The sequence below is a fragment of the Bos grunniens genome, chromosome X, assembly GCF_055505025.1.
Source record: "Bos grunniens cultivar Pamir isolate PY7600 chromosome X, Bosgru_T2T1.0, whole genome shotgun sequence".
In the NCBI taxonomy this organism is placed as follows: Eukaryota; Metazoa; Chordata; class Mammalia; order Artiodactyla; family Bovidae; genus Bos; species Bos grunniens.
The window spans coordinates 30,108,556-30,132,367 of record NC_141194.1 but is presented as its reverse complement, the minus strand read 5'-3'; the positions used below and the strand labels follow the sequence as shown (position 1 = coordinate 30,132,367).

General features: G+C 42.3%; 1 protein-coding gene across 24 annotated transcripts in view; it reads left to right on the top strand.

Moving 5' to 3' along the window:
• Positions 1–23,812, top strand: part of DMD (dystrophin) — a 2,667,987-nt gene that overhangs the window by 2,528,392 nt on the left and 115,783 nt on the right. For all 24 annotated transcript variants that reach the window (XM_086387503.1, XM_086387509.1, XM_086387510.1 and 21 more), the window contains one exon: positions 20,224–20,298. In XM_086387503.1, coding sequence (XP_086243629.1) covers positions 20,224–20,298 — 75 coding nt within the window. The remainder of the gene's footprint in view (positions 1–20,223; positions 20,299–23,812) is intronic.

Here is a 23,812-nt window from a genome sequence, read left to right as displayed (position 1 = left end):
GGGCACAGGTTTGATCCCTGGTCAGGGGACTAAAATCTCACATGTCGTGTGATGCAGCCAAGAAAATTTAAAAATATATATATAATTAAAAGTAAGTCTTCTCTCAGCCCTGCTATCAGTCCACCAATGTCGCTCTGCAGAAGCAATTATTGACAGAGTTCTCTGTTTCCTTCTGTAGATATTTTATGCATATATTGATACAAGCGTATAGGCACATAAATGTGCCCTTAACCATTGATACCATTACACATATGGTGTTCTGTTCTTTGATGCCATCACCTTTTATATAACTAAACTAAAGCACTTTTTTTTTCCCCTGTAGAATAGCAGCCTGACAGGTTATGAATGAAAATTTGTTACATGGAGAGCTGTATTTGTATTTTTATGAGACAAACACCCAGAAATAAATGTTAAAGAGGTTGAAAATTGGTGACTAGTGACCTTTAAGTCAAACTAGACAACCGTTAGAAACCGTATAAAAGCTAACTGGTTCTCAGGATGTCTAAAACGAACAAAAACCATTCCTATGAAGTGGAGGAATTAAGATTATTGAAAGTACGGGGAGGGTGAACTAGCCCTGACATAATTAAGGGCGTGCCTAGGACCTGGCTGCCTGCTTCCGAAGTTGGATGCTGATGTTCTTGAAAAGAAATGTGTACATCCTCCCTTCCCAACTTCCTCCTATGACACACTCCACCTCCGCATAGTCTTGACTTTCTATGTCAGGGTACTTTAGAAGGAGCTGAATCTTGAAAACTTAAGATTGCAAGGTCTAGAAAGTCCTCTCACAGGGGAAAAATTAGGACTTGCTGGCTTCTGGGAAATTTTCTTTTTCCAATGTGATGTGAAGGTGTCAAATATTTGTCAGGATTTAAGAATCACCCGGTCTCTGTTCAAATTGGAGCAAGTGGAAACCCTTAAGCCGAAAGAGTAGTTTCAAAGACCGCTTAGAATGAGCCTTTGTGTTTTATTCTCTGGCTCTCTCAGGGAAGGGACCCTGCAGTTAGGTTGTTAAGTGTTCTTACTACAGTAAAATACAATGATCAATAAGAGAACATATAGGAACAGGATGGTTCTGGTGTATGTGCAAATTTTTGGCATTTGCTTGTTTAAGAGGGTTCCTCGGCTGTTTGATGAATTTAACTAAAGCACCCCTTCTCTGCAGGGAAGAGGGAAAAAAGAGACACACTTGGCTTCTTCTAGTCCTTGTTTTTCTTCTGACTGACTAGGGAACCCAGGATAAGTTACTAAGAACTTTCTAGTCCTTTTGTTTCTCCTTCCGAAAAGGAAGATTTAAAAGGAGAGATTTCTACTTCTAGGATACTGTATCATTTTCTTATTTGATGAAAGTTACGGTTTTTTATTTATCCCCCAAAGAATACCCATAAGGAGTAGGTAGAGATAAGTTAAAGCTACCTAAAGAATTTAATTCCTGGTTGCCCAGTAACCATTAAATCCCTCAGCAATCAGGCAAGAATCACATTCCTGCCTTGAGACAAGATTTAGTCCTTTTTGAACTTCCCCTTGGGCTGTGTTCCGAAAGTTTATTTGTAAGCTAGTTGCTTACAACTTGGAATAAAATGGCTTATAAATGGTGGTTAGGTCCTCAGGTCAGAAAATCGAATTTAACCCTCAGAGTGCCTGATGTATACTGCAGGGTGTGAATAGAATGCAGTCCGTGTTTCTATGGAAGCAATCCTTTGGGGGTAGAAACTCACAATGCTGGGGTTTATTACTTTACTCTGAAAGCTTCTCTGGGTAAGAACTGGACAGTTAATTTTAAGAGGTCTAGTTGCCTTCCTGGTCGCTCCACTGACCTTTCAGCTTTCCTGTCTCTGGTCCTGATTTTTCTTTGCATGAAGGTTCTGTGATCTCTCAACATCCCTACCCCACCCTCTCTCTGTCCCCTGACGCCATGCATCGTGGCCCTTCTGAGCGTACTGCCCATCACCCTCATGCTGGCTGGGGTAACAAACACACTGGGCAAGCAAAGCCCCCTATCTCCTGTAGCAGAGGAGCAAGGAAGGCCATCCAGTACTTTGGGAGTCAGAACAACTTGGCCTGGAATCCAGGCTCTGGGCTGCAACCCTAGGGAAGTTATTATACTAAAGATCTGTGAGCCTCTTTTTCTTGATCTTGAATGAGCGAAGTGATATGGAACTCAGGGCATTGTGAGCACTCAGTGGCATTAAGTGCAACACCATCTGCCCTTGAGCACTTGATCAATGTTAGAGTTCCTCTTGCCATGAGCCCGCCACTTCTGTTTTAACCTCTTGAACTCTATAGGGAATTTGTTGTTGCTGAGTTGTTTCCGACTCTTTGCTACCCCATGGGCTCCTCTGTCCATGGGATGCTTCTGGCAAGAATATTGAAGTAGGCTGCCATTTCCTTCTCCAGCACATCTTCCTGATCCAGGGATCAAACCTGCGTCTCCTGCACTAGCAGGCAGATTCTTTAACACTGAGCTACCAGGGAAGCCTGGGTACAAAAAGGGTTGACCTAAGAGTCACCTACATTTTTTTTAAGTCTACTTTAAGCTTGTCCCCAAGTAGTTTTGTCCAGGAGTCAAAGGGGAGTAAAGGCTGGGTCAGATTCAGTGAAAGCTGAGATAAAAGGACAGAGAAACAAAGAGGTAGAAAATAGGGTAATGGTTCCCGCCTTTTGTGCAGCAGGAGTCAATAAAAAGGGGTTGGGGGAGCCTGAACATTACTACTGAAAGGGGAAAGGCGAGCACTCATTGGTGTGACTTCAGAGCCATCTAGGAGGTGTGCAGAGGAACTCAGTCTGCCTAACTCTTGGACTGGACTCTCAAATGAGTGAGGGAGGGCATGCTTTCTATCAGGCAACGTCCAACCACATCAGAGTTTTGAAATGATAAAGAAGAGTCTTTTCCCGCTTACATGAAAATTTCATTTCTTGATTCAAATGTATTGTCTAGACACACAGATGGGTGAATGCAGATCTATCCCTAAGGCATCCTTTCTTATTAAAAGCATCCTCAGTCTGTGTCTGGGGACAACGCAGTCCATTATCTAATGAAAAGCTCCTGCCATTGATTAATTTTATAACAGCTGCAGCTAAGTGATGAGTCTTTTTTTTTCTTCTTGAGAATGATTTCTATATTAGCATCTTTAAAAGGACTAGTATCTGGTCTCCAGAAAAAGTAACACATAAAGCTGAAACATACTTTATTTTTATAAACATCATACTCTAATGAGGCTTCTGCATGCATGGGCAGTTTGAGTCACATCACCCATTCCCCACACCCTCCCCCACCTCCAACTAGAAAGCAGCACAGTTTACTATGTTCCTGGTCACTTAAATAGCTTGAATTGTGTACTAGCTTGAACTAACTATCCATGCTTAAGGATTTAACACATTATCTCCTTCCACTTATCAAATAATAACAACAATAATAGAAACCCAAACAGTTTATTTTCCCTAATAAGATTAAGTGGTGAGTACCAGTTACCAAAAGAGAGTTTTGCAAAAGATTAATTTGTTTTTCCCATGCTAATTAGGGTCAGATTTCCACTGATGTCCATTTTGGCATCTATTTTCTTCACAGTGATATTGAAGGGAATGGACATGGGTGGGGATTGGGGACCAGAGAATGAAGAGAGGCAGAGGGAGGATGCAAATCACTTTCAATTAGAAGCAAAAACTGACAATTACATAAAGGATCAACTACAAAGTCTTAATCTGAGTTTTAAGGCTTCTGAATAGTTGAAAATTACCAAAGCTAAACAGTTTTTTAAAATAACATTTGTCTTAAGAGTGATGAGTATTGGTTTTGCCAATACAATATTGTAAAGTAATTAACCTCCAATTAAAATAAATAAATTTATATTTTTTAAAAAAAGGGTGACAAATAAGGAAAGATGCTACTTGGCTCTAAGGAGATTTTACACTAATGAAGAGAGAAAGATATGACAATGTCTAAAGAGTTAATGAAAAATGAGTTACTTATATGTGTTCATATGTATGTAGACATTAATTTTCAGAGAAATAACTAGTATATTTAAAAATTCTTATCCTCATATCTGAGCCAAATCAGATTTGTGATCAGTTCAGTTCAGTCACTCAGTCGTGTCCAACTCTTTGCGACCCCATGAATTGCAGCACGCCAGGCCTCCCTGTCCATCACCAACTCCCGGAGTTCACTCAGACTCACGTCCATCGAGTCAGTGATACCATCCAGCCATCTCATCCTCTGTCATCCCCTTCTCCTCCTGCCCCCAATCCCTCCCAGCATCAGAGTCTTTTCCAATGAGTCAGCTCTTCGCATCAGGTGGCCAAAGTACTGGAGTTTCAGCTTCAGCATCATTCCTTCCAAAGAACACCCAGGACTGATCTCCTTTAGAATGAACTGGTTGGATCTCCTTGCAGTCCAAGGGACTCTCAAGAGTCTTCTCGAACACCACAGTTCAAAAGCATCAATTCTTCGGTGCTCGACTTTCTTCACAGTCCAGTTCACACACCCACACATGACTACTGGAAAAACCATAGCCTTGACTAGATGGACCTTTGTTGGCAAAGTAATGTCTCTGCTTTTGAATATGCTATCTAGGTTGGTCATAACTTTCCTTCCAAGGAGTAAGCGTCTTTTAATTTCATGGCTGCAGTCACCATCTGTAGTGATTTTGGAGCCCAGAAAAATAAAGTCTGACACTGTTTCCACTGTTTCCCGTAAATCAAATCCCTTATGATTATACAGTGGAAGTGAGAAATAGATTTAAGGGACTAGATCTGATAGATAGAGTGCCTGATGAACTATGGATGGAGGTTCGTGACATTGTACAGGAGACAGGGATCAAGCCCGTCCCCACGGAAAAGAAATTCAAAAAAGCAAAGTGGCTGTCTGGGGAGGCCTTACAAATAGCTGTGAAAAGAAGAGAAGCGAAAAGCAAAGGAGAAAAGGGAAAATATAAGCATCTGAATACAGAGTTCCAAAGAATAGCAAGAAGAGATAAGAAAGCCTTCCTTAGCAATCAGTGCAAAGAAATAGAGGAAAACAACAGAATGGGAAAGACTAGAAATCTCTTCAAGAAAATTAGAGATACCAAGGGAACATTTCATGCAAAGATGGGCTCGATAAAGGACAGAAATGGTATGGACCTAACAGAAGTAGAAGATATTGAGAAGAGGTGGCAAGAATACACAAAAGAACTGTACAAAAAAGATCTTCACGACCCAGATAATCACGATGGTGTGATCACTGACCTAGAGCCAGACATCCTGGAATGTGAAGTCAAGTGGGCCTTAGGAAGCATCACTACGAACAAAGCTAGTGGAGGTGATGGAATTCCAGTTGAGCTATTTCAAATCCTGAAAGATGATGCTGTGAAAGTGCTGCACTCAATATGCCAGCAAATTTGGAAAACTCAGCAGTGACCACAGGACTGGAAAAGGTCAGTTTCCATTCCGATCCCAAAGAAAGGCAATGCCAAAGAATGCTCAAACTACCACACAATTGCATTCATCTCACACGCTAGTAAAGTAATGCTCAAAATTCTCCAAGCCAGGCTTCAGCAATAGGTGAACTGCGAACTTCCAGATGGTCAAGCTGGTTTTAGAAAAGGCAGAGGAACCAGAGATCAAATTGCCAACATCTGCTGCGTCATGGAAAAAGCAAGAGAGTTCCAGAAAAACATCTATTTCTGCTTTATTGACTATGCCAAAGCCTTTGGCTGTGTAGATCACAATAAACTGTGGAAAACTCTGAAAGAGATGGGAATACCAGACCACCTGACCTACCTCTTAAGAAACCTATATGCAGGTCAGGAAGCAACAGTTAGAACCGGACATGGAACAACAGACTGGTTCCAAATAGGAAAAGGAGTACATCAAGGCTGTATATTGTCACCCTGCTTATTTAACTTCTATGCAGAGTACATCATGAGAAACGCTGGGCTGGAAGAAGCACAAGCTGGAATCAAGATTGCCAGGAGAAATATCAATAACCTCAGATATGCAGATGACACCACCCTTATGGCAGAAAGTGAAGAGGAACTAAAAAGCCTCTTGATGAAAGTGAAAGAGGAGAGTGAAAAAGTTGGCTTAAAGCTCAACATTCAGAAAACTAAGATCATGGCATCTGGTCCCATCACTTCATGGGAAATAGATGGGGAAACAGATTTGTGATAGCCTCATTCAAAATAAATGCCTTGTTGGATGTTCTGCAGATCTATTTATGTCTAGCCTTAGCCATATAAGCCCTCTATTGTAACATTGTTTTAAACATGAAATTAACTACATCAGTGGCACCACTTGGTAGCAAGAATGGGGAACTCTGATCCAAGATCTCTTTACTGCTTTCTTCCTCTACCCCAAGGAGAATTGCAAGGGAAAAAATGGTGCTCTCTATTTGGTATTCTGTGTCTTGTTGCTTATAGTTTGATTAATGTGTCAGTCAGAAATACATTTGCTGCAAGTAACAAAACATCTGACTGGTTGTGTCTTAACCACAGAGGAGTTGTTGTTGTTGTTGTTGCTGTTTTTTAATAACAAACAACCTAGAGACAGTAGAGAGCTAAGGCAGAGTTCAGTGATGGCATCAGAGATCTGGGCCTCTGTTCTGCTGTAGCATCTTTAGTGAGTGACCTTTGACCTCCTAGTAGCTTAATGATGGGTGCCCCTCAGGCAGGAAGGAGAAAGGACCTTCTCCAGCTCAGGCTCTTTGTCTTTCATTTTGGAAAAGGAAACCTTTCCCAGCAGATACCTTGTTAAGCATTGACCAAAGCCATGTCTACATGGGGCTTCCCTGGTGGCTCAGACAGTAAAGCATCTGCCTGCAATGCAGGAGACCTGGATTTGATCCCTAGAGAAGGAAGATCCCCTGGAAAAGGAAATAGCAACCCACTCTAGTACTCTTGCCTGGAAGAATCCCATGGATGGAGGAGCCTGGTGGGCTACAGTCCATGGGGTCGCAAAGAGTTGGACACGACTGAGTGACTTCACTTTCTTTCTTTTCACGTCTGCCTGTTTGCCACTGGTGGATTAAAGAATTGAGATCCTCCAGACTTTGTAGTGGAAAAAGACTTTGAAAATGAGTATTGAGTGAACCAACCTACAGAATCTGCCACAGCTAGATATGGCTGAGTCATCTTTCTAGATTACAAGCATTCTCTGTAGATAACCTTTGTTCTTTCTCCTTTTGTTCCAACTCCTTGATCTCTGAGGGAGGTCTTGATATCTTTGTTATGTGTGTTTCAAAAGAGAAGCCCAAGCTCAGGCTGTAGTGATTCACCCAGCGCAATGGGAAGTGATGTTATTTGAAGAAAAATCACATGTGGTATCAGTGTCACCAGCAGGTTAAATCTGGTGAAATTAGGGAGTTTCCTTTCCAAATCTCATCCAATTCAAACCATTTATTGATCACCAATATCTACTGCCCTTCGGTGTCAGTGATACGAAACACAGCACAAGCTGTCCAGAAATCTCCATTCCCTGTCCCATCATTTCTTCCTCAAGTAAAAGAATGAATGATAAAGCTACTTCTAGTTAGTTATATCTTTCATTTTTACCAGTATTGCTATAGACAGGATTTTTATTGTATATTGAGTATTTAAATAAATCTTAAATAAACCTGCGGAGAAGGCAATGGCACCCCACTCCAGTACTTTTGCCTAGAAAATCCCATGGACGGAGGAGCCTGGTAGGCTGCAGTCCATGGGGTCACTAGTCGGACACGACTGAGCAACTTCACTTTCACTTTCCACTTTCATGCATTGGAGAAGGAAATGGCAACCCACTCCACTGTTCTTGCCTGGAGAATCCCAGGGACGGGGAAGCCTGGTGGGCTGCTGTCTATGGGGTTGCACAGAGTTGGACACGACTGAAGCGACTTAGCAGCAGTAGCAGTAAATAAACCTTTGTGAGCTAACTTACAAATTAATCAGTTTCATAAATAACATGGCTTAATGGAAAGTTTTTCAAGTTCATTAATCTTAAAAATGTTCAGTGGAATAGTGTATGTCATGATGGAAACTAATTTTGTGTTTGATATATAAAAAATCACGGCTCTGCAGTATGTATTTCTGAATGTACAAAAGCATGCTCACATAACCAAAGTTTTCTATGTGTGTACTGCTTGGCACTTCACAGACACCAAGGAAATACATATTGATTTTTATGTGAGTAAATAATTTATCTTTGTGTTTTTTCCAGTATTTTAGAAGCCTGAAACTTTAAGCCCTGACCTTAGGATATACTTAGGCCCACAGTGGATGCTTCAATAAATGTGAATTGCTGATTTTAAAATGTTTAAGTAATGGTTGCTTCGTGAAAGATAATTGTTAGACTAGTTTCAGATTTTGGTTCTGTCTTCCCATCCATTCTTGTACTCGTGTATTGAGGCAGTATTTTTAGTGGCACGGTCATTTAGTTTGAATGCGTTAGTAAAAGGTGGGAATTAATAGCTGGAAAATTTTGGGAAAACCCAGTAAGAAATGTTTCCACAGCGTCATTTGAGTGAAAGCCAGATAACAGCTAGTTATTGGAGGAACTTGACTGTAAAAACGTTGACATAGACATGAAAAAGAGAGTAAAAATAAATCTGGGGGGAGGATAGGGAGTGATCTGAGGCAAGACTTGTAAAAGAAATGCCTCCTGGAGCCAAATTGGTGGCTGGGTGGGAACTGGGGCAACCTGAAAAGCTTCTGTTAGGGCTAATTTGGCCTCAGCTTCCCTCATTGACATGCAAGAATGTGAGTCTTTAGGTTCTTCCAGAGAAACAAGACCATGGGAAGTCTACAGACCTCTGTTGGCCAATCATTCAGCAAGTTAAAAAACCATTAGAGGAGCCAAAACCAACCAAATAAAACAAAAAAAAAAACAGTTCTGCAGACTAAATTCAGCCAGTTACTGGCCTCGGGTCTATGGTTACTGGAGAAATCATTGAAAGAGATTGCGGTTTGGGGAGAAAGACCATATGTCGAAATCTTGAGCGATAAGAGTGGAGAAATAAATAAGTAAGTTGAGGTGCAATCAGGGTTGGAATGTTAGAGTGTAGGAAAATCTGGTTGAGCCGTTCTAAAACTGGAAACAAAGATGAGACTAGCATTAAAGGAAATGAGGACATTTGCTGCTGTTTATTTTTATCATGAAAGTAGATTTACCACAAATTCCCTAACCATGAGAAGGCCAGTAGATTCGAAATAGGTAGTGTCAACTCTATTACAAAGAAAGTATGGTTTTCCAGCCCCCCACAATTAGGGCACAGATTTTTCTTTAAACTGTGAAGTTGGTTGTATGAAAAATTGTACAAAGGAATAAAAATCAAGTCACACTGGATCATTTTTAAATGTCTCACATGTATTATAAAGTATAAAATGTAATTAAGCTATCTCTGCCCTGGAGACTCTGCAAAGTGTGTTCATTTATGAAGAGAGTGTGGAAAGGTTGGTTAATTAGTGGAGTTGAGAACAGAGTTGAAGGAGACTGGGCTAATTTTAGAAGTTTGTATAGTTCTGATGGTTGTGTGGGTTAGTTGAGTGGCCCCACATTAGGCTTGAGGAACTCAGGCGAGACCAGTGACTGAAGGTTCTGAGACAGAGAAAGGTAATAATACCATTCATCCCAGTGATGAATGGGGACTGTGTGACTGTTAGTCTCTCATCAAGAAGAAGACCAGAGGGACTTCCCTAGTGGATAGGAGTCTGCCTACCAGTGCAGGGGATACAGGTTTGATCCCTAGACTGGGAAGATTCCACATGCTGTAGGGCAGCTAAGCCCGCGAGCCACAACTACTGAGCCCGCCATCCACAACATGAGAAGCCCAAGCACCAACTAGAGAGAGGAGCCCCTGCTCGGTGCAGCTAGAGAAAAGTGCTGAGCAGCCATGAAGACCCGGGACGGCCAAAAAAGAAAATCTTAAAAAAAAAAAAAAAAAGGAAACCAGAAGGAAAGAGCTTTGGCTTGATTTCAGTTCAGTTCAGTCGCTCAGTCATGTCCAGCTCTTTGCAACACCATGGACTGCAACACGCCAGGCCTCCCTGTCCATCACCAACTCCCAGAGCTTACTCAAACTCATGTCAATAGAGTCGGTGATGCCATCCAACCATCTCATCCTCTGTCGTTCCCTTCTGCTCCTGCCCCCAGTCTTTCCCAGCATCAAGGTCTTTTCAAATGAGTCAGCTTTTCGCATCAGGTGGCCAAAGTATTGGAGTTTCAGCTGCAGCATCAGTCCTTCTAATAAATACTCAGGACTGATTTCCTTTAGGATGGACTGGTTGGGTCTCCTTGCAGATTGGCTTGATTTAGTGTGGTTCTAATTGGAGCATGAAGCAGATGACAGGGAAGGCTGATCAGAGAAGGAGGGTCAGTTTAGAGACCTTGCTGATTGAAGCTCCTTCTGGCTGACGGTAAGGATGGCAAATAAGGAAGTGCTTAGCTAGAAAAGCTTTTCCAGTGGCTTGACTGAAGGAGAAAAGGCACAGTCTGGAGTTTGGGAGTAGGGTTTACGTTCTTCGAGTGTGCTGCCATGGCACTCGACCCCTCTGTTTTCAGGGCCTTACCTCACTCCCAGGTTTAGTTACTCCTGCTGCCTCCACGTCTGGTGCACCTTTTTCTGAGATTAACCCTCCAGCCTCCTGGCAGGGTGAAGCAGGGGGAGACTGGAATGCTTGGCCCACCTCACATGAATTTAGGCTTGCAATTTCTCCCAAATCAGCTACCATCCAGTCACCTTCTGAGCTTCTGAGGCTCTGGAGCTTTGGTCTCTTGTCGTCTCGTCTCCAGTTTTGTCTCTTTTCTTTTAGGTAGATGTCAATCTCCATTCTTTTTTCTGTCATCCTAGTAGTTTCAGAAATGAGAAATAAATGACTCTGTTCCATCTGCCACGTTTACCTGGAAGTTCTGAGACCTAGTTCCTTACCATGATATGCAGGGCCCTAAAGGGGCCCTGCCCCTGTCTACCTGGTAGGTCTTAGTTGGGGCCATTCTTCATCAGCCTGGGCTTTCTTAGGAGTCTTAATGGTCTACAGTCTTTTCTGCTGAAGAGCTTTTTTCAAACGTGCTGACTTTCATCTTGCTTTGCTCTTCCTCCTCTTCACATAGCCAACTCCCATCACTCTTCATCTCTGCTTAAATGTCACTTTCTCAGAGAGGCCTTCCTGGCCTGTGTCTCCCTTTGTCCTCACTCTCAGTAAGCATTGAAAGGATAGGTGACAGGATGATGATTAGATGGATATCTTTATTTTTTACCTTGAGTAACATTGGTGTATAACATCATGAGTTTCAAGTGCACAACATTGTATTTCTCCTTCTGTATACCCTACCCTACGTACTCATCCCCCCAAATTTAGTTCTGTCTGCCACCATACTAGTTGATCTTCTTAGCTCATTTTGCCCTGTCCCCCCCTTGCCTTCTGCTAACCGCTACTCTGTTTTCTGTACTTGTACATTTGTTCTTATTTGGTGGATGTCTTTTAAAGAGCTGTAAACTGGTTTAGCCTAAACAGTCTTTTTGAATCAATATTAGTTTTTATACGTTTTTCTGGTGGGCAGGGTTTGAGAGTTGGAGCCCAGACTCTTTCTGATCTGAAACTTAAGTAAAAGGAACATGGCACAGCAGTGTCCACATGAGTCCCTTCTCCATTATCGGGCGTGGGGGGGAGGTAGAATTCGGGCCCAGAAATGGTATTTAAGATACACGGTTTCCCTCCCACCCCCTCCCCCAAGAACTTTACATTGGCCATTTGTTACAGAAACTGCTTTCTCAACAAACCTTTTACCAGAGCAGCAAACAAGAAGCAAAGCTCATTTTAATTTCTGCTCTTCCAGGAGCACAGTGTTGCTAAGAAATAGTAAGATTGTGTTAGGAAGGCCAAGTGAGATGCGGGAGCCAGAAAGGTCTTGAACAACCCACAGTCAGGATTTCATGCTATCTATTATTTCTCAGTTGAACTTCCTTATTTTTTATTGGGTTTGGTTTGTTTCTCTCCTTCAGAATTCTAAGTCTTCTAACATTTGTGTGACTCTGGGTCTTTTATTGCTTCTCTTCATTTTTCAGAGAAAAAGTATTCTGGAGAGTAACTGGTAGTGAATAAAGTAATACTGTTTCTCATCTGGAAACATAACTTGATAGGAATTATAAATTCACAGACTCGACTTACTGCAAGTTATGCAAGTATGAATGTGTCATTCCTGTTTATCTCTCTGTAGGTTTATTTTTTTCCCCATTTAAGTAAAGCTCAGTGTTGAGGATGAGGTTTAAAGGAGTTTAGATTTTAAAAGGCCTCTAATATATCTAAAAAATTATAGACCATCATGTGTTAATGAACCTCTTCTCTCTCAGCTAATTCTTTCAAGATATGTTGCAGAAATCCCCCGTGTTGTTGAAGAGTTTTTGAAGACTTCCCCATAATTTTACATTGTACTCTAAGACTTCTGAAGCCTAGACATCTTGATTCAATTTGCTTTCAAGACAGACTTGGTTGAAATTACTCCATTAGTCTCAAGCCTTATAAAGACTTATCTATGGTTCTCGTCTGTCCTAGTGACTTTGAGCTGGCAAGAATAATGCTTATTGTGTGGAGAGTCCATTCTTCTATAGGAATACTGAGGCTGGGGGATTGGAGATATATTATTATATTTTAAAATCTTTAGTTTTTGTTTTTGGCCACACCACTCAGTTTGTGGGATCTTAGTTCCCTAACCAGGAACTGAACCCTGGCCCTTGGCAGTGAGCACACAGTCATAACCACTGGACCACCAGGGAATTCCCCAAATCACCCACCTTTCTATATTAGAAGGGGTATGAGAGGAGACTACCTTGTTTTGGCATCTTTAGAAAATTTGGAAATTGATTAAAACAGATAGGCAGTAGTAGTTTAATTCACATTGTATGCAAACCTCTGAAGTTGGAACTATATGAAAAAACATCATAATTCCTCTAAACTTTATTTTTCACTCATAATCACCTGAGTGATTTGGCAGAGTTGATAGGAAACAAAGACCACACCACTCATTTATCTGTTGGAATAATCTTGAGCCATCCAGCTCTTTCCACTCATTACATTTATGGGGGTCATTGTCATTCTATCTAATAGATAAACATACTAAAACTTTGGGCCTTTCTAAAAAGTGCCCACAAGCTACTGGAAAGTTGGACCAAAATACTCCTTGTTTTAAATTGTAGACCTCAGTTCATTCCTTGGTAGCAGGTTTTTGAAGTATGATGAAAAGGTAGGAACCAGCTGTAAAATTAAAGTGAGGGGGCTTACTGTTTTATTTTTACAATATTTTCCAAATTCTCCCCTGACTTTAAAATGCTGAGGTGTTTTTCAATCTTTTTGCAAGAGCATGTCCAACAATGTGTAGATTTATGGCTCAGACTTGATCGGTCATTCCTCTTTTCTGGTGAATTTGACACCTTGCACCACTATCCTCCACAGAATGAAAGTGAAAGTTATATGACAGAAGTGAAGTGAAGTTGCTCAGTCGTGTCCGACTCTTTGCAACCCCATGCAACCGTAGGCCCCTCCGTCCATGGGATTTTCTAGGCAAGGATACTGGAGTGGGTTGCCATTTCCTTCTCCAGGAGATCTTCCCAACCCACGGATTGAACTCAAGTCTCCAGCATTGTAGGCAGACGCTTTACAGTTTAAGCCACCAGGGAAGAAACACTTAGCATAGCCAAGGGAAATTCATTGGCTTAAAAAAGGTGCAACAAAACCTGTTGTCTGTTCTGTGCCTCACAGTAAGAGCCAAATGGACCATCACTTTAGTAGCTGGTGATCCAACTTGAGAGGGTAGATGATGTAATTGTTCCCTTTGTTCCTTAAGTTTCTACTTTCTCCATTTTTAGACCAGAACCAGCCCTGGATAAAATAAATCATGAAGAAGAGGAATGTACAGTTCAGCATGTTGAGTGCCCTAAAGTGCGCTTCCTATCAACTGCCATGCAAACATGTTGTAACTCATTTCTTGGGTAGTCTCACACTTGTCCACTTTTCAAGTTCCAGTTGTGAGAGCTAGTGAGCTCCTCATAGCTTGGGCCAGAGTCCTGGAAAACCAGCTCCCGGGGAAAGTGGAGGCTGGCCTCCCATGGGGGATGGGCACTGGGACTTTAAGCTATATTTCTTCTTTTTTTTTTTTTTTTTTGACAGAAATGTCTTTGTTTATTTGAATTTCCTTTTCTTTTCTTTTTTTTTTTTAAACACTGATGAGGGCCCGAACTTCGACTTCTGCATGTTAGAAATTTTTTCCAACTTAATGAGGAACTAACAATTGTGCTGTCACTGTTTTCCAAGTTGTCACTAAGATCTCAAGGCTTTTAGTGATTTCTGTGATGTACTTTTAGTCAGATGTTTACCATCATTACCTTTTATCCTTACATGGGCTTTGGAGAAAGACAGACCTGAGTTTGAATCCTATGCTGCTGCTGCTAAGTCGCTTCAGTCGTGTCCGACTCAGTGCGATCGCATAGATGGCAGCCCACCAGGCTCCTCCGTCCCTGAGATTCTCCAGGCAAGAACACTGGAGTGGGTTGCCATTTCCTTCTCCAATGAATGAAAGGAAAATGAAAGTGAAGTCACTCAGTCGTGTTCAACTCTTAGCGACCCCATGGACTGCAGCCTTCCAGGCTCCTCTGTCCATGGGATTTTCCAGGCGAGAGTACTGGAGTGGGTTGCCATTGCCTTCTCCTTTTAAGCTATATTTCACATGCATACTTTAGCTATGTGATCAGCCCCAGCCTCAGCTCGGGACCGTGTCACAGAGTCCTCAGCTGTACCGCATCTTGAGGTTTCAGTGTGTGTCCTCCACATTTTCACAAGGTGGCGGCGACCAGCTGTAAGCCAGAGGGAACGGTGCTGCCAATTCCTAGCAAAACATGCGGATTCAGACAACACAGATGGTTATCTCTCTGGAGTAGGACTTTTTAAGGAAACCAGAACTCCGTTGAAATTCACTGATGGTTACTGGATATAAATCTATAAATCTGCATGGCTTCTGTCGCAGTATGATGAAAACTAGATGTTTTCCCTGTTCCCGTCTTGTGGTATTCCTGAATCACTGTGTGCTCATTAGTTGGACCATGCTACATGGAAAACTGGTGGCAGAAGGCTTGTTCTCTGCATTGTGTTGGAGGGAATGCTTGAAAGGGTGTCACAGTGGATCGACTCCAGGCAGAATGTGCCATATTTAGAAGGATTTGAGAGGGAAGAATGTTTGAACTGCTTTAGGGAAGCTGAGAGTGCTGCTGGAGCAAGAATGTTCCAGATGCTTGTCTCTGATAGTATTCTACCATGAGCCACACCCTGAAAGAATCACATCATCCTTGCCTCTCCCACTTGGATCTCTAGCTCCTGGAATTTGCCAATTCTTGAGGGTTGGATGGAGCTTCTGACCTTATTTAGACCACTTGTTCTGAATTCTGAATACACCTTGGAAAATCAAAAAGAGGGTAGGACACCTTTAATTTATTTTATTAGTGTTCATCATAAACAAGAGACCCACAAATATAATCTAGAGATGAAGTTTTGGTCTAATTGGCTATGCTGCTGCTGCTGCTAAGTCACTTCAGTCGTGTCCGACTCTGTGTGACCCCAGAGATGGCAGCCCACCAGGCTCCCCCGTCCCTGGGATTCTCCAGGCAGGAACACTGGAGTGCTCCCCCGTCCCTGGGATTCTCCAGGCAAGAACACTGGAGTGGGTTGCCATTTCCTTCTCCAATGCATGAAAGTGAAAAGTGAAAGTGAAGTCACTCAGTCGTGTCTGACTCCTAACAACCCTATGGACTGCAGCCCACCAAGCTATTCCATCCATGTCCATGGGATTTTCCAGGCAAGAGTACTGGAGTGGGGTGCCATTGCCTTCTCCCCAATTGACTATAATGGTCATTAAATAATCCACAAGCCCACAGAATGGAATGTAGAAAGATAGAAAAACAAAAGACAACACAGGTCTCTATACAGAGTTTATACTTGAACTTTTAACGTGAAACAAGAAACTGTATTAAAATGTATAATTAAAGACTCATTTGAGGGCTTCCCTGGTGGCTCAGTGATAAAGAATCTGCCTGCAATACAAGAGACTGGGGTTCAATCCCTGGGTGGGGAAGATCCCCTGCAGGAGGAAATAGCACCCATCGAAGTATTCTTGCCTGGAGAAGTCCGTAGACAGAGAAGCCTGGCAGGCTACAGTCTATGAGATTGCAAAGAGTTGGACACAAGCTAGCGACTAAACAACAACAAAGACTCAATTATACCTGAAGGTATAGGTCAGTCACCTGGGGATCTTGTTAAAATGTTGATTCTGGTTCACAGAGCTGGGTGGGCCCTGGGAATCTGCATTTCTAACAAGGTCAGAAGAGATGCTGATGCCATTGTTTCCTCAAATCATAATTGGGGTAAAAAGGATCTGCCCAGGTTCTCTTGGGTCAATAGGTGTTGGGAGCCACTGTGGTTATACAGAGGTGTGGGCTGCCTTCTTAGCCATATCTTGGCTACCAGTTTCTAACCAAAGCAGGTCTTAGAACAAGATTTGTCACCTATGAACACTTACTAGTCACAGAGCAGAAAACAATTTTAAAGCCCGTGCTTAAGACTCCGTGAAGTCCCAACTCTGCCTTTGGAGAGCTTGGCACGAGAGCCTCGCAATCCACATCTGCCACGGTCCTTAACACGATGGTTCTCAAAGTGTGGTCCCTGGACCAGCAGCATCAGCAGTGACCTAGAAACATGTTAGAGATGCAGATCCTCAGGCCCGCTGTAGACCTGAAGAATCACGGGTTTTTAACCAGCCCTCCAGGTGTATCTGATGTACACTCAAGTTGGTGAACCACTGCTACAACAGCAGGATTCTGTCAGCCGTCTAATTGAATTCAGGCAACCAAGAGTCCCAGAACTACAGCTGGAGCTCTTGGAATCCAGCCTACTGCACCACTTTGAAAGGTAGAGGGCCTGCTAGATTCTTCTCACACCCCATTAACGTAAGGGCAGGGCATGTTTCTAAACCCTTTGCAGCAGTCCTTGTATTTTGTAAACTACGAATATCACTAACACAAGCCCCTCTCACATTAATTAGGATCCTAGATGTATTAATAGGATTTTAGGTGTAACATGAGCTAAATATAACTCAGGCTTTTACAGTGGCAGCCTCTGGAGTGAGGGTTTTTGATTAATTGCTAGCCAGCCACCCCTGGAGTGTGCTTTCCTGATTAAGACAACTGACCGCCTCTGCAGCATAGCTAAGCTAACACACACATACATCATTCTACTCTGTCCAGGGGAGGATTTCTTTTTAACTCTTAAAATCTACTTTATTAAGGCATTTGTTGTTGTTCATTCACTAAGTTGTGTCAGACTCTTTGTAACCCCATGGACTGTAGCACAGTAGGCTTCCCTGTCTTTTGCTATCTCCCAGAGCTTGCTCAAACTCATGTCTGTTGAGCTGGTGATGCCATCCAGCCATCTCATCCTCTGTCACCCCCTTTTCCTACTGCCCTCAGTCTTTCCCAGCATCAGGGTCTTTTCCAGTGAGTCAGCTCTTCACATCAGGGAGCCAAAGTATTGGACCTTCAGTATCAGTCCTTCCAATCAATATTCAGGGTTGATTTCCTTTAGGATTGACTGGTTTGATCTCCTTGCAGTCCAAGGGACTCTCAAGGGTCTTCTCCAACACCACAGTTTGAAAGCTTCCATTCTTTGATGCTCAGCCTTCTTTATGGCCCAACTCTCAAATCCATACAAGGCATACATAAATACAATAAAATGTATATACTCTCAAGTGACCTTCATAACAGTCAAGATAAATATCATTTTAATCACATAAAAAATAGCCTTGTGTTCTTTTCAGTTAGTTACCCACCCCCTCCCCACTCCTGGCTACCATCTACCTGCTTTCTGTCAGTATAGGTGAGATTAACCTGTTCTAGGATTTCATATAAATGGAATCAAACAGTATATATTTTTACTCTTTGTGTTGTTACCCAGGGTAACATTTTTCAAATCGGCTCACATTGTTGCATTGTCAGTAGTTAGTTCCTCTTTATTACAGAGTAGAATTCCCATTGTGTGACTGTACCACAATTTGTTTATTCATTCTACTATAGTTTTCTTTCCAGTTTTTGGCTCTTATGGATGAAGGCTACTCTGGGCATTTGCATAGACATCTTTTTGTGACATGTCTTTATTTCTTTGGGGTGACTATCTAGGAGTAGATTTTTGGGTAATAAGATAGATGTTTGTTTAATTTCATGAGAAATTGCTAACCAGATTGTCCAAAGTAGTCATACTGTTTTATATTCCCACCAACAATGTATGAGAGAGAGTTCTAGTTACTCCACATCCTTGCCACCATTTAGTATTGTCTGCTTTTTGGCATTTATGTTGGATATTTCAAAGTAAATTGCAGACCTTGTTTTTCTTTCCCCTAATTTCATTTTAGCTTATTATATTTGATCTCTTCAAAGGCCATCAATCTAATAATGTTGACTCATCAACTTGGATATGGATTAAATTATTTCCCTTTCCTAATCTCCAGTTAGAATTGGTTCTGTGGGTGCCATTTGTTTATGGTTATTAGTCATGTTTGCCAGTATTTTTTCCATTCTTTTATTCATTCAGTTTGTCAGAGTCCCTGAGCTGTATTAGACCTGCTTTCTCAGAGAACAGTTGTATGTTAAGTCACCAGGAAATACAACAGAAGTTGGGGACAGGGTACTGGTCTTCAAGGAGCTTTTTGGAGCTGGGTTTATGAAACATAAATACACAAAAATACAAGAAAAGAAATATAGCTTGGTGTATATTAAGACTTATGCAAAATTTGTAAATAGAGATTTATGCTAGGTGAGATGATTTGGGGCTTAATAGACAAGTGACAGTAGAAACCACTGTAGCAGAAATTGTTGAGTTGTTAATCTGTGCAGAATAATAGAATGATTGCACCTTATTATATAAAGCTAAATGTAATCCCAATGTTTTTCACTTGATTTAAAAAAAAATATAGCAGTGTCTTTTATTAATACAGAATATGGACAGAAACAAATATCCATCCTGATATGGATTTGTAACTTTTCTTATTGACATCTGATATCATTTTTGTATATTTAACATGCACCCAAATTTTTGATCAGCAAACATTTCTGATTAGTAAATGTGTGTGTGTGCACACACGAATTTGTGAACTTCTTTTAAAACCAGCTCTCTTTTATCCTGTCTTTGCCAACTTATGTACTTTTAAAATAAATGCAGAAGAGTTAAATAGAAGGAATCTGTGGAATCAGGCAGACCTAAACCTGGATGAGAGTTAACTTTGCCAATTATATTTTAAAATACATCTCACATACAGACACATACACATGTTAAATAAGAAATGTTACAAATGTTAACAGTGCACATCTTTGTGTAGTGAGATTATGGATAATTTATTTACTTGATTCCATGCTTTCCTTTAATTTCTTTGTTTTCCACAGTGAGCATGTATAACTTTGATAATTAGAAAAAATGTTATATGCCACTTGATTGTTTGCTAAATTCTCATAGCTAGTCCAATGACATATTCCCTGTTCTGTTTAATCTTACGTTGCTCATGACTTAGAGGGGTGGGATTCAGGGGAGAGGGAAGAAGGTCCAAGAGGGAGGAGATACATGTATATGTGTACATGCTTAGTCTCTCAGTCGTGTCTGATTCTTTGCAACCCTATGAACTGTAGCCCGCCAGGCTCCTCTGACCATGGAATTCTCACGGCAAAGATACTGGAGTGTGTAGCCATGCCCTTCTCCAGGGGATCTTCTCGACCCAGGAACCTGTGACTCCTGCATTGCAGGCAGATTTTTTACCATCAGAGCCACCAGGGATATACCTGGTTCACTTTGTTGTGCAGCAGAAACGAACATAACATTGTAAAGCAATTATACTCCAATAAAAAAATAAAATAACAGGAAAAACATTTTAAGTCTCACTACAACAGAACCAAGATTACAGTCTAGGAAATAAATACATGTCCCTCTATTCTCTCTTGGGAACAAGAACTACATGAGCACCCTGCAGGTTATGCTACTGTCGTCCCTCAAAGAACTTAGCTTTCCTGATCATCAAAGAGTAAAAAGACATTTTTTTTTTCCTTCCCCACATTGACAGAATTTCACTTTTCCAAAATTGGGGTATATACAAGAGATTTTTTTCCCTAGCCTTTTGTTGGCAGATCATTGGGAGCTTATCTGTGTTATTTGATGAAATAACAAATGATCTTTGTTTTCTCCCTTTCTTCTTCAGCTGACCTGAATAATGTCAGGTTCTCGGCTTATAGGACTGCCATGAAACTCCGAAGACTGCAGAAGGCCCTTTGCTGTGAGTGTGAACCAGTGCTTGAAATACTTGATAGTTACTCTTTGCTTTAAAAAAAAATGATTGGGGTATTTGCTCTTGAGGAGGGGAGAAATAGCTCTCTCAAGTCTAGTTGTAACATGGAATTCATTTTTTTTCAAATCTCCTTGGCTTAGTGTACATCTAGATTGGGGCTTCCCTGATTGCTCAATTCTAGGGCTTCCCTGGTAGCTCAGCTGGTAAAGAATCCACCTGCAGTGTGGGAGACCTGGGCATCTAGATTACTCTGTCAAATTGTTGAGAATCATTCTTGTCACCATTCCTCAGCTACTGATGTTGAATTGATAAGAGACTGATCATTTTTATTTTCTAATGTATGGCACTGGCATCCAGAATTATCTTTATGAAACTTGAATTATCTCCCCCATTCCACCTTTATTTCTTCTTAGAAAATGTGTTTAATGTTTGAAGTATTAGCACTCGGTTGCCTTAGCCAACCAAAGCTCAGAGATGTGTATTGTTTTTTAGCTTGAATGCTAATGTTGAGATCAATGCTGTCATAGAAGAATGATGACAAGGTTGTTTTTCTGCTTTTGCTAAATAGCATGCCTCAGTGGGAAGAAAAATCCCAGAGTGTCACACAACACTCTTGGTTCATTAGAGAGTTTATGTAACTGTTACTAAGTCATTGAGAGCCCGTGTATGCTGATGATGTGAGCACAAAATAGGCACAGTCCTTACACTGATGGAACCTATAGTCAGTCTAATGAGGGACACATAGGGTATCCAGAAGTCTACAGACATAGGTAAACATATATAAGATCATCAAGAACCTCTACAATCTGTTTTTTTTTTTTTTTTTAAGCAATGAGATTGCCTCTATTAAGGCTTTATGGGCACCTGAGAAAAAGTGAAAGGATAGTTTGAATGTTGTATATTTAGTCACATGACAGTGAGTGGGGTACCATGAGAACAGCTAGTTGTGGGGGTGAGGTGCTGAGAAGGTTTGCTTGAAGAGCCACGTGAGTCCAGAAAGGTAAGTAGAGTTCAGTATGGGAGGAGTGTTCTCATCAGAAGGCAGAGTGTGTGTTGAGGCATGGGGTCCAGAGATGTACTCAGGAACTGAAAATGCCACAGCATGATAAAACTCCAGGAGCTCCAGGGAGGGGCTGTGGTGAAATATTCGGCTGGAACCAGGCAGACTGTGAAAGGTTTTTACACTTAAGTTACACAGGGTGGGGAGGAGAGGGTGGGACGAATTGAGAGACTAGCATTGAAACATATACATCACCATATGTAAGAGAAATGGCCAATGGGAATTTGCTGTGTGACCCAGGGAGCTCAGACCAGTGCTCTGTGATATCCCAGAGAAGTGGGTTGGGGTGGGAGGTGGGAGGGAGATTCAAGAGGGAGGGGACATATGTATACCTATGGCTGATTCATGTTGATGGATGGCAGAAACCAGCACAATATTGTACAGCAATTATCCTCCAATTACAAAAAACTTAAAGAATGTAGAAATCAGTGGGGAGCCATGTAGTGGGATGGCATGTTGAGACTGTCATTTAGGAAGATGACTCTGGCTGTGGGATAGAGCCTGCATCAGTGCTGGGGGTGGAGGGGTGGTGCAGGGAGGTGTGGGGGCATACCCCTGAAGGGGAAGAAACTCGGCAAGCAGTTTCCATCCTCTAAACCAGCAATCTGGTAGCCTGAATTGACAGAATAGGAATGGAGAAAATTGGGAGGGCTTAAGAAATACAAGGTGGCATTGATAGGCCTTAGTGACAAGTTTGACATGCCTGGTGAGGATGGATCAAGGAAGAGACTCAGGTGCTCAACTGAGATGAACAGTGGGCCTGCTGGCAGGGTTGGCCATATACACATAGCTGTGATGCTCAGGAGAAACAGATGAGCAACATTTAGGAATTATGAGTGTGCAGATGCTTAGGGAGAGGGAAAGTAACAAGAAAACAATATTTGAGACCAAGAGTGACCCATGTACAGAGAGGACTACAAAGGAACACACACAGAGTATGTTACCACATGCTACGCGGGCAGGAAGAAGGGGCCCACCACCAGGCTCAGATGCTGCTGGAAGATCAGGAGGAAGTGGGCCCAAGTGTCCATTGGGTTGAGCAACAAGGAGGTCCTCAGGAACTTGGGAGAGGTTTTAGGGGACATGGTGTAGGAGGTGAAGTGGGCTTAGAAGTCAATGAAAAGTGGGGATGTAGAGAAAGTTGGTTGAGACGATTCTTGGAGAAAGGTTGTGAAGGGAAGTGGGGCAGTAGTTAGCTGGAAGGTGGAGGAGTTAATGGAGGGTACATGCATTTAGACTGAGAGAAACCTGAGTCTATTTCAATGAGTATTAGAAGACAGGACAAAATGGACATTGTTGACGGAAGAGGAGATAATAAAACATATGAGTCCTGGGAGGATGGGAGAAGATAACCCAGGGCCCACGAGAAGGAAGAGGGTGCCTGTCTTCCAAGGTAGTGAGTAGGGTGAGGAGAGGATGTGAGCAGGGCCAGGTAACTGAGGAGACCTGGGGGAGGCAGGCGAGGGATGCCCGTGGACAGGGCTCCATTTTCAGCGTGAAGGTGGAGGAGAGTTCCTGGGCTGCTGTTAACAGCAGAAAGTCGAGGTTGGCCTTACCTCTGTGGCTGAGGAGAGGGCTATTTTGGAAAGCAGCATCTTGGAGTTCAGCATTGGCTGAGTGTTTTAGGGCTGCACCCATCCTCAGGGGAATTTCTCCAGGAGCTAGATGATTTTGTTCCAGGTGGGCAGAGGCCAGCTGGGCAAGAGAAATGAGGATCTAGTCAAAAGAGGGGGTAAGTGGTTGGAATGCTGTCTGCCCAGTCCACATTGGGCAGAAGAAGCTGGGAATTCAGGTGGAAGCTGGTAATTAGGAGGTAGTGTGGTCAAGCGGCCAACAGATGCTTCAGGGAGGTAGAGGAAGAGATTGTGTGGAAGTGACTGGAAGGCCAAGAAGTTGTGGTCAGACGGCAGCAAAGCTCAGCAGTTTTTCGGAAGTGGAACAGGTCAGCTGATTGGCTCTAGGACATGACCATTTGCATGGGTGGTGGAGGTGGACTAGATGTCCATTTCCCTGCAGCTGAAAGAGGAACTTAAGGAACCGAGTGGCTAGAGTGACACACGAGTCATGACGGCCAATGTTGAAATCACCCCGAACTGGACCCAAACTGGACTGAGCTGAACCCAGTTCACAGCCGAGAGCTGTGAACCCTGGCAACCGAAGCTTTGGGAATGAAGGTACGTGACCAGGGTGTCTGCAGAAGCTAGCAGGAAGGAGGTCAAGGAGTGTTGTTGGCGTGTGATTTTCTACATGGTGATGTGATGGAGAAGACATGGCTTAGAAATAAAATTGTTTGGAAGGAGAGGGTAGGCCTGTCCTCTTTATCTTGGTCTCTGCAGTGCTCAGCACGATTCCTGGCACCGAAAAGGACTTAATCTGTTTTCACGGAATGGATGTGTGAACGAAAGGAGATTTGGGCTTCCATTTCCATATAGGTTAAACTCT